Source organism: Camellia sinensis, chromosome 13 (assembly GCF_055761805.1).
Source record: "Camellia sinensis isolate YWXY chromosome 13, ASM5576180v1, whole genome shotgun sequence".
Classification (NCBI taxonomy): Eukaryota; Viridiplantae; Streptophyta; class Magnoliopsida; order Ericales; family Theaceae; genus Camellia; species Camellia sinensis.
In genome coordinates, this window is record NC_138973.1 from 10,909,651 (window position 1) to 10,924,691 (window position 15,041).

General features: G+C 41.9%; 1 protein-coding gene across 1 annotated transcript; it reads right to left on the reverse strand.

Annotated features, from left to right (window-relative positions):
- Positions 1-14,647: 14,647 nt before the first annotated feature.
- On the reverse strand, positions 14,648-15,034 carry LOC145805208 (uncharacterized). The gene has a single exon (XM_082900272.1). The coding sequence runs from the start codon at positions 15,032-15,034 to the stop codon at positions 14,648-14,650; it is 387 nt and encodes a 128-aa protein (XP_082756398.1).
- Between the last annotated feature and the right edge of the window lie 7 nt (positions 15,035-15,041).

The following is a 15,041-nucleotide window of genomic DNA, read 5'->3' on the forward strand; positions in this document are numbered from 1 at the left end:
TACCCAACACTCATTATGTATCCGTACTTCGTAATTAATTATTATTTAATATACTTTTTATGTTCTCAATTCCTTACATAATATTTACCTATTTTCTCTATTAATTTTAATATTATATTATAGAATAATTACCCGTGAAAAAGTATAATATTCTATTTTTCCGTTTTTCCTATTAATTTCAATATTATATTATGGAATAATTACCCGTGAAAAAGTATGATTTTGTTTTTTGTTTTTTCTAAGTTTAGTTTTAATTACTCAATATATATTATTCATAAGAAAAAATAATTTGATTTAAAAATCATAATTTTTTTATTTAATGACATTTTTTAAAAAATATACGATAAATAAATATTCAAAAAATACAATAAAATGAAAATATTATAATTATCAAATCAATTTAATTATTTTATGAATGATATATATTGATAATCCTATAAAATGAACGATAGATCATTAAAATGAGACACATGTTAAAGAAAAATGCTTGGGAGCACTAATTAGTGCTCTCACTAATTAGGTGGCAGTGGGTCCCGCCATTAATGATGTGATGTTTTGGTCTTAGAGTTGTGTTTTTTTTTTTTTTTTTACTTTTTTAATGCATTAGTGCTATTAGTGTTGATGTTTTTAGTGGGATGAATCATTGTTGCATGTTAAAATATAAACTTGAGAAAAGTTCAATCATTTTTAATATAAAAAAATAAGATAAATTACACTAATCTCTTAAAATTTAAAGAAAATGCAGTAAGTTTTATAATTTTGATATAATTATATTGTGTTTGTTTGATATTTTAATTCATATAATACTTAACCCTTTTTATTAATAATTTGTTAATTATATGAAAAAAAAATTACATTGTTTATTTTTGTATTTTCACATGATTTAGATTAGTTTCATTTCATTTAACTTTTGATTTAACTATACTAAAACTGTGGAGTTTCAGAGAAGTCAATGTAAATTACCATTAAATATAATGTGAAGAAAATTATATATTAAAATTTTTTTAAACAACATTTCACAAAAAAAAAATGTAAAAACAGAAAAGTAAATTATAAATATATTTTTTTAGATTTGTTTAAAATATGAATTATTCCTTATGACTTTGAAAATTACAAATACTCCATTGTCAATTTTTTTATATTTAACAGAACTAACAAAAAAAATTAAATTTATAACTATTCTATTATAAAATAATAAAAATACTTAAAATTTTAATTGAAATATATTTATAACATCATTAAAGACTATTAATTAATTTAATAATTTATTCATAAAGGAAAAATTACCCAAATCTCAAGTTTCAGTCTTATGAACCATTTAGTCCTACCTTTTTTTCTTGTAGACAAATAAGTCTCATGCCAATGTGAGACATTTATGTACATCGTTGACTCGTATGTTTGTATATAAGTTAGGGGTAGAAAGGATGTTTTGCTGATGCTGAATTTACATCGTTGTCCAAAAATCGTACTGTAGAGGTTTTTTTGGTTTTTCCTCACATCCGACTAATCTGGAAGAGATCAACATGGCAATTTCTTGGGTTGCAATGCTAGTGTGCTTGAGTAATACGCCATTGGTCGTATTGCAACGTTTATGGTAATGTTAACTCAACAGTCATAGTTGCCCCAAATAACGTTTCGTTTGATTCTAAAACCCTAGAAATACGAAAAATTCTCTTACCCTACACTAACATCGTATCATCGGGAGCATTTGGACTAGTGTGATTGTGGAGTATTGGTTGACGTTAGTAGCGGCACTCCGACGGCGTCGATTTCACATCCACCCCTCATCGGCTGCTCTAACTATGTTGGTGAACAATGGTGTCAGGTATGTGGTCTATGATGTTTCATTTCCCTGTTTTATGGTACATCATCATTGTAATGGGTAGTGTTTGGCAATGTTGGAGCATGTATTGAGTGTGTGGCTATATGTAATGGGTGTGTAGGGGTTTTTATTTGGCCTATCCGTTGATTAATGTTACTGGTTTGGTGGGGTTGTAATTGAGCCAGGGGTGAAATCATGTATTGGAACATATCAGTTTGTGATTGTAATTATAGTTGTACAAGCAAGAAATATTCTTTCTCGTATAATCCTGTTGATCAAGTTTGCGCTCCTCCGTACGACGTCGCTTTACTCCCTAAAAACACAAACGTGAGCTAGCCAGCGGGTGTGTGCCGGATACCTCTCCGATGCCTAAGTCAGCCAAATAGACAAATAGACAAATAGACAAAAAGCTCTATGTATTCGGGAATCAAAGTTGTGTTACCTCTCCATAGGTGATGTTGTGAGCTTTTATAGGTTCCGCATGGCATAATCCAAGTAGGACTCTTATTCCTTCATGTAGAGTCCTCTTAAGAATCACCTTTCTGAAAGATCATGATTATCCTTCAACACCCCCCTCACTGCTTAAACCAAGTGAAATGGTTCTACCACGGTTGGATGTCAATACGATTGAGATAACATGGCCATGCTAAAGCCGTAGACTAGACCGAGCCCCCACTAGCTCGGTTCTTCCTTTCACTGTGCGTACCTCGGTTTGGCATTCCAACTGTGTTGTCCAAGACCGGACTGATCACATTAAGCTTGGACCGAGCTAACCAACAGCAAGGTTCTGAGGAAAGCTCAACATACTTCGGCCCCAGTATAGTATGACCGAGCTAGCTATCATCATGCCGACCGTGGTGATCAAGCTAACCACCAAGGCTCTTCTGGACCAGACTAATTACAAGGCCCTTTTTACTCAGCCCTTCTTACTGTGGTCCACAGAATGGCCCATTACCCAGCTCGGCCCAATTTTCACAAAAATTACCCTCTCAATTGCCCCTTAATTCCATCTGTGCAGCATGATAGGGATTACCTGTCACCAGCCAAGCTAAAAGTTTTAGCTTGTCAACCGAGCTAAAAAACCTTAGCCTTCCAACCGAGCTAGAAACTTTAGCCTTCTAACCAAGCTAAACTCACACCGTGCTATCAATCAATCTGATCAAAATGTCTTTTCAACCGCTGTTATTGAATCGGTTTATATTCCCTGGACACGTGGCAAACTCTTATTGGTTTATCATAGCTGTCACGTCGCCCTCGTATCTCATGAATTTTGAACAGTCCCGTATTTTTTCCTTCTATTTTTACAAAACAAATCCTTATACTATAAACCGTTTCACTTGCACTATTCATCTTCTCTCTTTTTCTTGCTTGAACCTCCATTGCCGCCACTCTTGCACTTGCGAAGCTTGCATTTTCAACATCACCTTCGTGGTTTCAGACCTACATCCTTCCTTCTTCAATCTGTAAGTAACTTAATCCCTTTTTGCTTTCCGTTTGAATAGTTTACATGTACTATACGTGCGTTCCCACAACACTTTTTTTTTAAAAATAATTTTCTCTGCAACGAGTAAGAACAACTTGAATAATACCCATAACTATTGATTTTGCCAAAAAACTAAACTGGAACGTCTTAGATCTGAAATCATACTCCAACCAGACTAGGAAGTAGTTCGTAATAGGTGCGAGCCTTAGCAAAACTGAACAACCGAGCTAAGACTCTATGAACACTTGCTGTTTCAAGTAAGTCTGAGAACCTTTTGCTTTACTTAACCGAGCTAGCGAATTAGATTAGGTTTGCACAATGCCGCACTAGAAAGCCTCAACCACCGACCGAGCTAAATCTTGGGGCTAAACCAGCTCCCTTAGTTCAAACCGAACTAAAATTGCTACCCCAATGGCTCCACCGGGCTAAAGCCCTTTGCTTAAATCAAGCTAAGACTGGATAGCATTCCATGTAACCGAACTAGGACTTCATTTATCTTGCCTATATTTCTTATAGCACGGTCCCACAGTATGTGCTTAACACCTTTCTTTTTTACTTTGCAGACTCTGACTAGGTTGCCCAATCACTCCTTTGCACGTCCAACCAAGATACCCATTATCTGCTTGGCGCCGAGCTAATACTCCAGGCTAACTTATACTTAACTTAAATCCTTATGGGCAAATATAGGTTCTTAGTGAACTCACCAGGTGCTGTGGCTAAGTTCCGAAGGGACTACCATATCCCTGATGATGTTCATCTCACTCTAGCCGAACTAGATACTATACCCTGGGGAAACCCTGGCTTTATTCCTTTTACACTTCTTTCCATTGTAGAAACCGGATTAAGATTCCCCGTACAACCCCTTCTATGCGAGTTCCTCAGACAAACCAACCTCTGCCCTACCCAACTTTCTACAAATTCATACCGCATAATAAATGGCATTGTCGAGCTAAATCGCCGGGCTGGCCTTAACCTCGGTTTAACCAAGCTTTTCCACCAATACTCCATAGGATCAAATGAAGATGGCTGGGTTTACTATTTAAGAATAAGACACCGACGTGAAAAGATAATAAAAGATACCCCGGATAAGGATGTTAACGATGATGATTTCCTCTGGGTATCTGGGAATTTTGAGGACCAACAAGCCCAGATCCTGGGCGACAGAATAAATTAGAACAAGGGTGAAGCTAGTAGGATTACCTCGGCTCAATTTCATGCTTTCTTTTACCTCGATTTTCTAATGTTGAACCGCACTGACTGTTTTTCCTTTCTTTATGTAGATTTGAACTTTCTCAAGTCCTAGTACTACTACCCCAACTTAAATACACTTCGCGCCGCACTCCGATACCCAAATAGAAGTTGGACCAAGCTATTGAATTTTGAACCGACGTATAGACATAGTAGTAAACGTAAGACCAGGGTAACTGATTTTTTGTTGGAAGCCTCTCCTGAACCGGACCCAACCTTGCCTCAAATCAACCTGATCCGACTAACTGCTGAATAAGAAATGGCCAAGAAAAGAGCCGTAAGAGCCCTTCTGACCGAGACAAATCAGCCCGAGGTACCCCCAGCCGATCAAACCCAAGAGACCGTGGTAGCCCTGCCATCCTACTAACCTGAATCGTCACGGACTTGCAAGCGAGCTTGGTCTTCTACTACCGAACCATGCCTCGTCGTCGAAGACGAAACTGTGCTTCCTCAAACCGAAGTACCGAGCCCACAACCTGAGAGCCCAGACCGAGCTAATTCCTCTGATTGGGCACCAAAATTAACATACCACAACCGAGCCATCAGACCAACAGATTCAGTGGTGGCAGATAAAAATCACATGCTGGCTTTCAACTTGGCTAAGAGCATGTGTCTGCCCCCTGATATGGATCACCACGCCCACCTTACCGAGCTAAAACCTATCCGCTCGGCCACCAAATCAATGGTGCTGGTGAGTACTCTTTCCTTTGTTTTCCTGTTTTGTCCAACTGTTAGCTCGATTCTCACTCTGCATTGCTTACCATATCCATGCAAGCTATGCAAAAGAACCAGATTGCCCATAAGCGTGTGCTAGAGCTACGCAAAACAACAAGGCAAGCCTTGGCAGAGGCTAAAAAGAAGACGGCCAAGCTAAACGAGGCCAAACAACAAACGGTCGAGCTACAATCTGAGGTCGCCCGTCTCACCAGCCTGGTTGACTTAGCCGAGGTGGACAAACAAAAAGCTCTGCCCGAGCTGAAGGACCGCTTTCTGCGTGAACTTGCCAAAGTTGAGCAGACCAAGAAAGTCGAAATAACTGAACTCGAGAAGAAGATTGGCGACGCAAAGGACCGTGGTTACAAAGAATGTGAAGAAACCTACATCCTGCAGTGTGAAGCTGCTAAGGATCTATTTTTCAAGTGTGGGTGGAAAGCGGCAGTGGAACAGCTCGGTCACGATCCGGAGACCGAGGTTTTCCAGAACCCTCCATCGCACTTCATACCGAGCTGTATGGGGAAGTATGCAGCCGCCGTTCAACAAAAGTTCCTTGAATCTGAAGATGAAGATGAAGAGACTGTGCTTGACAATGCCCCCGTCGTCAATGATCCAACCATCCATTCAGCGCGGGTTAAGCCACCGGTAGAAGACCTGACAACCGAGCTACCAACTGAAACCAGGCTCTGAGTTGAACTGGATACTGATCTTGACGATCTGTTTGCTTGACTCTGAATTTTTTTCTTTTTTGCTTTTTGGAAAGAGAGACTGTAACCGGGCTAAAGTCCCCCTTTTGTACTTTCACTTTGTATGATCAATGAAATCTCTTTTGATCCAACTATTATTTCGGTTCACTGCTATGCATATAACTTTCTAACTGTAATCTGAATGAAGTATAATATTCTCGGGCTGAGATATTTTATCCCGGTCTTATCTTCGCAATTTAGCTATCCATACCTGCCAACCTCTTCAGCTTAGATTCTTATCTCGGCTGAAGAACAACAAGTGTTGGTTTTTCCAGCCAACCTCTTCAGCCGAGATCCTTATCTCAGTTGAAGAATAACAAGTGTTGATTTTTTCAGCTAACCTCTTCAGTCTATATCCTTATCTCGGCTGAAGAAAAATGTTGGTTTTTTCAGCCAACCTAGAGTAAAATGTTTGGTTATTTCGACCAAACGTCCTGCAGCCTGGATCCTTATCCTGAGCTTAGGAGGGGTGTTGGTTTTTCCAGCCAACCTCTAAGTTGGTTATTCCTGCCAACCTAGAGTAAACTGTTTAGTTATTCCGACCAAACGTCCTACGGCATAGATCCTTATCCTGGGTTTAGGAGGGGTGTTGGTTTTTCCAGCCAACCTCTAAGTTGGTTATTCTTGCCAACCTAGAGTAAAGTGTTTGGTTATTCCGACCAAACGTCTTGCAGCCTGGATCCTTATCCTGGGTTTAGGAGGGGTGTTGGTTTTTCCAGCCAACCTCTAAGTTGGTTATTCCTACCAACCTAGAGTAAAGTGTTTGGTTATTCCGACCAAACGTTCTGCAGCCTAGATCCTTATCGTGGGTTTAGCTGAAGAGAGTGCAAAGTTGGTTATTCCGACCAACTATGCCTACAATGTGCCTAACTCACTAAAACACTCTTTTATAGAAGGAAACAACTATACTGAAAAGAAACTACTTGTTTTATTGAAAAAGAAAAAATTACAAATATTTGAAAGAATAAGCTAAAAATAAAAGAGTTTGAGATTGGCAGTGTTCTATGGCTTAGGAATGGTTTTGCCATCCTTGTCTTCCAAGTGGTATGCCCATTTTCCTGCTAATCCAACCACCTTGTAAGGTCCTTCCCAATTAGGCTCTAACTTGCCATCTCCGGGTACCAGGGTGTTCCTCATTACTTTGCGCAGTACCCAATCCCCGATCTTGAATTGCCTTGGATGTACGGTCTTGTTGTATTTCCTGGATAACTCCTGTTGGTATGAGGTGATATGAACCAGCACTCTTTCTCTTCTTTCTTCTACAAGGTCGAGTTCTAATGCTACGGCTTCTCCATTTAAGTCTAGATCAAAATTTTCGCTTCGAATGGTGGGGAGGCCAACTTCCAGTGGGATTACTGCTTCCATGCCGAAGGCTAAGGAGAATGGTGTTTCTCCCGTTGATCGTCGAGGTGTGGTACGGTAAGCTCATAAAACATGAGGAAGCTCCTCAGCCCACTTTCCTTTTGCTTTCTCTAACCTTTTCTTCAATCTATCCAAGACAACTTTGTTTGATGCTTCTGCCTAGCCATTTGCTTGGGGGTATGCCGGGGTAGAGTTGTAGAATTCTATCTTATACTCTTCACAAAACCCTCTAAAAATTTTGCCATCAAACTGGGTGCCGTTGTCTGATATCAGCGCCTTAGGTATGCCAAACCGAGTGATGATATTCTGCCAGATGAACTTCTTCACATCTTTCTCCTTAATTGATGCTAGTGCTTCTGCTTCTACCCACTTTGTGAAGTAGTCTGTTGCCGCAAGGAAGAACATTCTGTTGCCGGGTGCTGTTGGAAGTGGTCCTACTATGTCCAAGCCCCACATTGCGAAGGGCCATGGGCTAGTTAAAGGTAGAAGCTCTCTGGCTGGCTGATGAATTTGGTGTGCGAACTTCTAACATTTCTCGCACTTCTTGACATACTTTTCTGAATCTACTTGCATGTAAGGCTACTAATATCCTTGCGAAATTGCCCTGTAAGCCAATGATCTCCCCCCTTGGTGGCTTCCGCACACGCCTTCGTAAATCTCGAACAGGAATGCTTTGACCTTGCTGAGATGGACACACTTCAGGTAAGGTCCTATGAAGGATTTCTTGTACAAGGCCATTGATGGGGAGAGCCAAAATCGTTGTGACTTTGCTCTAATCTTGTTGGCCTCCTTCTTTCCTTCGGGCAAAATGCCGTCTTTTAGGAACACTATGATGGGATCCATCCATGAAGGGCTTAATTCGGCGCAACATACTTCTTCTACTTCAGGTTCTTCAATGCTTGGTCTGGGTAGGAAGTCAATCAGTAGTAGATGTGGGATGGATGTGTCTGTCATTGAAGCAAAGCCTGCTAGTTCGTCTGCTCTGCTGTGTTTCTTCTCTGCCAATCTGTTATATCCGCACTACTTCGAACTTCATGATCTCTTTTCTGACTAACTCTTGGTACTTGGCCATCCTTTCATCCTTTACTTCGTAGTCGCCTGAAATTTGGTTTACCACCAGTTGTGAGTCATTGTAAACCATTAGCTCGGTGGCCTTCATATAAAGTGTTGATTTTAGTCCTGCCAGAAGCGCTTCATACTTCGCTTCGTTGTTTGATGTTGGGAAGCCAAGGTTGACTGCCTGTTCCACTACTAGGCCATCTGGTGAAATGAGGACTATGCCGAGTCCTGCACCGTGCCTATTGGATACTCCATCCACAAAGAGCTTCCACATCTCTCCAACGAACAGCTTCCAGCAAATAGAGGGATCGGATGATGTCTTGGGGTCCTGAGTGTTGCTGGTGTTTTCTTCAAGGTCCATGCTTGCTGTTTGCCCCTCGCTATCTGATTGTACCAAGTCTTTATTTGTTGGTGAGTCTTGGCTTGGTGTAGCATGGTTTGCTTCTTTCTGGTCTGCCTTAGGGTTTGACTGGGTATCCTGTACCAGGGGTTGTGCTATTCCAGCGTCAACTTCCAATCCTAGTTCGGTTGTATCAGTCAGGTCGACTGGGCAGATATGATGACTTCCTGGGGTGAATTCTACGACAAAGTCTGCCAAGGCTTGGGCTTTTATCGCAATTCTGGGTTAGAACTTGATATCAAACTGTCCTAACTCCACTGCCCACTTCAAGATTTGCCCAGAAAAGTTTACCCTCTTAAACAGAGCTTTTAATGGAAAAGCTGTGAAGACGATTATGGTGTGGGTGTGAAAGTAGTGCGACAATTTCCTTGATGCCATCATCAAGGCTAAGGCTAATTTTTCCAATGGTAAGTACCTAGTTTCCGCGCCCAGCAATGTTTTGCTGACATAGAAGATGGACAGATGTTGGATCCCTTCCGCTCAGACCAATACTACGCTAATTGCGTGCTGCGAAACTGCCAGGTACAAAAATAGTTCTTCTCCAGGTATTGGGGTCACTAGCAGTGGTGGAGAAAACATGTATTCTTTTAAACTTTCTAGGGCGCGGTTGCATTCTTCATCCCACTCAAACTTGGCCTTTAAGACTTGAAAAAATGGTCGACATTTGTCTGACGATCGACTTATGAACCGGTTTAGCGCGGCTGCCATACCAGTGAGATGTTGTACTACTTTTACTGAGTTGGGCCTCTCTGGATCCTGAATTGTTTTGACTTGAGAAAGGTCTGCTTCTATACCTTGGTTGGTCACTAGGAAGCCGAGGAATTTGCCTGATCCTACGCCGAACGCACACTTGGATGCATTAAGGCGTAACTTGTGCTTCTTCAGGATTTAGAACATCTCGCCTAGGTCCCTGAGATGGTCATTCTTATCCTGCTCTTGACCACCATGTCGTCAATTTAGGCTTCCATTGTTCTACCTAACAATGGTTCGAACATCTTGGTGACTATCCGTTGGAATGTTGCCCCTGCGTTCTTAAGGCCAAAGGGCATGACCTTGTAACAATACAGTCCTCTTGGCGTTGTAAAAGATGTGACCTCCTGATCTGGCTTATACATAGCGATCTGATGGTAGCCTCTGTACGCATCAAGAAAGCTAAGACGGTTGTGTCCTGCCGTTAGATCTACCAGTTGGTCTATTCGTGATAGAGGAAAGCTGTCCTTTAGGCATGCCTTGTTGACTGTTTTGTAGTCCACGCAGACACGCCATTTTCCATTCTTCTTTGGCACCACCACTGTATTGGAGATCCATCTGGGGTAGTGCACCTCTCTGATAGCTCCTGCTTCTAGTAGGTTTTCTACTTCTTCCGCACTATCTCGGCATGGTGAAGTGCCGATCTACAAGTGCGTTGTATAATTGGTCTGGTAGTTGGATGGACATTCAATTGGTGATAGATGAAGCTTGGGTCAATGCCTGGCATGTCATACGACGTCCAGGCAAACACTTCAATGTTAGAGGTCAAGAATTCCATGACCTCTATTCTCTTAGTGCTGGACATAGATGAGCCAAGCAAAAAGAACTTATCCGGGTTCTTTTCATCTATTCTTACCTGAACCAAGTCTTTCACTGCCTTCTGTTCAGCGGCTTTGCCAACATCTGCGAACAATTCATTGCTCTCTGGTTCTTCTACCATTTGTATAAACCCTTTGGCAACTCAGTTGCCATTTACTGTGACGAAGCATTGCTTGGACATAATTTGGTCTCCATAGACCTCTTCAATTACTCCAGCTTCGTTGGGGAACCGCATTACTTGATGGTAGATTGACGCTACCGATCGCATGGCGTGCAGACATGTTCTCCCTAAAATTATGTTGTAAGTGGAAGGGACTTTCAATACCCAGAATTCTACTTGTTTCATCATGCTTCCTGCTCTGACTAGGAGGATAATCTTGCCAACTGGCCACTCTGGCATTGAGTTAAATCCGATCAGGGGAGATACGGCAGGTGCCAAGTCTTTGTCCTCTAGTTTCAACTGTTTTTAGTTTCGTAGTACATTATCTCACATGAGCTCCCTTAGTCGATCAAAATTCGCTTGACGTCATAATCCTTAACGCGGAGAGTGACGACCAGTGCATCATTGTGAGGGCAATATATCCTTGCCAAGTCTCTGTCTGAAAAAGACATGACATTCGTGGCCTCTGTTTTCCCCTTTTTAATGGTGGGATGCGCACTTAATACCTCCCTTAAGTGCTCAGCCTTCTTTATCATTCCCCTGAGTTCACATACTCTCTCAGGCTCGAATACCCCATGTATTACGTTTATTACGCCTTGAAGTGAGGCGTTAATCGGTGTTCCGTCTGGATGATCGTGGTTTTGGAGGGCTGGCTGCGTTCCTCCTTCTATGTACCGGTCCAGGTGACTAGCTGCCACTAACTCCTCCAGATGCTATCTCAACGGCATGCAATTTTCAGTGTGGTGCCCCTTTTCCTTATAGAAGGTGCACTGAAATCTTTCATCATAGTCCTTTTGTGCTTCTCCCAGCTTAGCTAGCCATCTGATGAAAGGTTCACCACGTATCTCGCTGAGAATTCGGTAGATTGGTTTCTTGAATATCGTGGTAATGGCAGTGCGAACTCTCAACCATCTTTTATCTCGGTCTTCTCCGTTGTCTCGCCTGCCTCACCGGTTCTTGCTCGAACGTTCTACCGCATTGACTTTTGCCGAAGTCTTTTTATCTGGTATCGCGACTGTACCAGACTTTGTTTTAGCACAGGCACCATCCTCCTCCACCCGAATGTGCTGGTGTACCCTCTCCATTAAGGCTTCCATTGTGAGGGGTGGCATCATGGTGATTGAGTCCCTCAACCTATTTTCGACTGGAAGTCCTCTTTTGTATTGCGCGATGGCGAAATTTGTGGGACAATCTCCTATCTGGTTGAAGCTTTCCCAATAACGACTGTTGTAGGATCTCAATGTCTCCTTGTCGCCCATGTCAGTGGAGAGTAGCTGGTCGATCTCTACTAGCGTCTTGGTGTTCGTTCTAAACCTTGTCACGAACGCCTCCGCTAGCTGCGCCCAGAGGCTATGCTGCCTTCTGGTAGCCTTTCAAACTAGGTTAAACCTAGGTCGCCAAGGCTGGATGGGAATAGGATGCACATCAAAGCCTCGTTTCGCTGGTACACTGCCATGACTTGGCGAAAGTGGCTTAGGTGCATGTAAGGGTCTGTCTTCCCCTCGTAAGTTGTAAATTTAGGCTGGATGAAGCCTGAAGGTAAGGGTACGTTCTCAATCACCGGAACGAACGGCGAGCTATGTAGCCTTGCCAATGCTTTATCTGTTGGTTCATAGGTAAGGTGCGGTATTGGCATTCCAACCTCGACGCTTCCATGCGTCCGAAGAGCCAACCGCTGAAGGGCTGAAACTCTGTGTGGGTCGCGTGCCCTGGCATCCTCCTTCCGTCGTGCCCTCTCTTCAAGCACAGTCCGTAAGTCGAACAACCTAGGCAACTCCGTTTGCTTGGATGATGTCGGGTGCGTATGTGAGGGCCGATAGATGCTTCCCTCAGTGTAAGACCTCAATGATCTCATTCTCTCAGACCTGGAGTAATGAGTTCTGGAAGTCCTTGATTGAGTGTCGCCTGTTCTTAGGCTCCTACTCTCTGCTTGCGATGGCGTGGTATGCCTACCACGATCTTCTGAGTGGCGAAGAGGCGTGTTGTTTTTACGCCCCTTTCCTGTCGCCACCCCTTTCCCTTTTAGCTAGCGCTTCATCAATTCCGTGTCCGCCGCCATCTTCCTGATTAGCTCGTCCTGCTCCTTTACTCGATCCTCCAAAACTTGAGGGTCGATCCTTTGCCTCTGCCTATCGAGACTCGATGATCGGCGAGGGCTGTTACCCCGCCTCCCCCGTGCATTCGTCCTGGGATTCTGTCGCTGGGGCTCTAAGTCTGCCATGAGAGGGATAGAAGGCAAACCTTCGCGCCTCTCACCTCCTTCTGGGGTTTGTCCGTCAATAGCGGACTGTGGCAACTCTTCATTGTGTGTCATTACTTCCAATAAGCGAGGATAGCTTGATTAAGAGGTTTGTTCTTTCTGTTTATTCCCACAGACGACGCCAATTGTACGAGCAAGAAATATTCTTTCTCGTATAATCCCGTTGATCAAGTCTGCGCTCCTCCGTACAACGTCGCTTTACTCCCTGAAAACACAAACATGAGCTAGCCAGTGGGTGTGTACCGGATACCTCTCCGATGCCTAAGTCAGCCAAATAGACAAATAGACAAAAAACTCTATGTATTCGGGAATCAAAGTTGTGTTACCTCTCCATAGGTGATGTTGTGAGCTTTTATAGGTTCCGCATGGCACAATCCAAGTAGGACTCTTACTCCTTCACGTAGAGTCCTCCTAGGAATCACATTTCTGAAAGATCATGCTTATCCTTTAACACCCCCCTCACTGCTTAAACCAAGTGAGATGGTTCTACCACGTTGGATGTCAATACGACCAAGATAACATGGCCATGCTAAAGCCACAGACTAGACCGAGCTCTCGCTAGCTCGGTTCTTCCTTTCACTGTGTGTACCTCAGTTTGACATTCCAACTATGTTGTCCGAGACCGGACTGATCACATCGAGCTTGGACCAAGCTAACCAACAGCAAGGTTCTGAGGAAAGCTCAACATACTTCGGTCCAGTATAGTATGACCAAGCTAGCTGTCATCATGCCGACCGTGGTGACCGAGCTAACCACCAAGGCTCTTCTGGACCGGACTAATTATAAGGCCCTTTTTACTCAGCCCTTCTTATTGTGGTCCACAGAATGGCCCATTACCCAGCTCGGCCCAATTTCCACAGAAATTACCCTTTCAATAGTAATGTAACATTGTGCATTCCTTACCCCCATTTCAAATGTTATCAAAGCTACTAACGATGAAAATGAACCATGAAGTGTGTTTCGTTTGCCAATGTAATTGTTGATGTTATAGAAGATTATGTCTTTGATTTTTTATTATGGTGTGTTGTATTTGTATATAGATTTTGAATATAGTATTTGTGTCTGATGTTTATCACGATGTGCGATCAGGGCATAAATTACAATCATGTGAAATGAAAATCATGTTTTCCATAAATTCGATAGACTACAGAAATGTCTACATTATCATCGAAATTCTGCACCGATGGCTTTGGGTTTCAATTTTTTACTTGTGCGGATGTTGATGTACAGACTGGATGTTAATGTTACCTCTGAAATGGCAAACAATCACATGTTTGGGTGATATTTTGGTTGTGTTCATCTGGGAACATCAAATGTGGTGACTGATGGTTTGATGTGTATATGTTCAAATGTGGTAGGTGTGTTCGTCTGGGAAAAATGCATTGTGTTACATTTTGACATGAATGTGTGTGATTTATTAGTGTTTCATTTAGAAACTGTGATGTATTTGTTACTGTAATCATGGTTTTGTTGTTGGTTGTTATTTTATTTTTTTTCTTTGATTTTGTGACTAATGTTTGGGTGGATTATTAAGGTATGATGTTATGTGTGTAATTTTTATTGTTTGGGTTGTACACAGGGACGGACGCAGGATTCTAATATCGGGGGAGGGGGGGCGAGTGTATATGCAATCAAAAAATTTGTCATGAGCGTGTGATATACAATATCATTTTCTATCCAAATATCACAAAAATATATAATTATATGTTTCCATTCATCGTATATAATTACAAAATATTATCAAAATACAATTGGATATGTTCTAGTAAATCCATAATAATTTTCAAAAAAGCAACTATTTGCTTTACATATCTACATAGGCATCTAAAGTTGTGCTCGACGGTCTTTCATGACATAAAAAGTATCTATGATGGAATCTACATCAAAATCTCTAGCAATGTCTTTCTCAACATATGTTAACAAGTAGCTTGAAAGAAAATCATCCTTCATCCTATTGGGCAATCTAGTCTTTACAATTTTCATGGCTGAAAATGCATGTTTTGTTGTCACCGTAGAAACTGGTAAAGTTAGAACAAGACGAATCAATCTATCGACAAGAGGATAAATTGTTGACTTCCTTGTTGTTGCCAACATTTGGCACAATTTAGAAATTTTCAACAACTGCTGAAACTCAGGATGTTTAAGGATATCAATCTCGTAATTTTGCAATTGGAATTTCAAATGAATTTTTTTTTTGCTCTGTAAAGTCATTAGGATA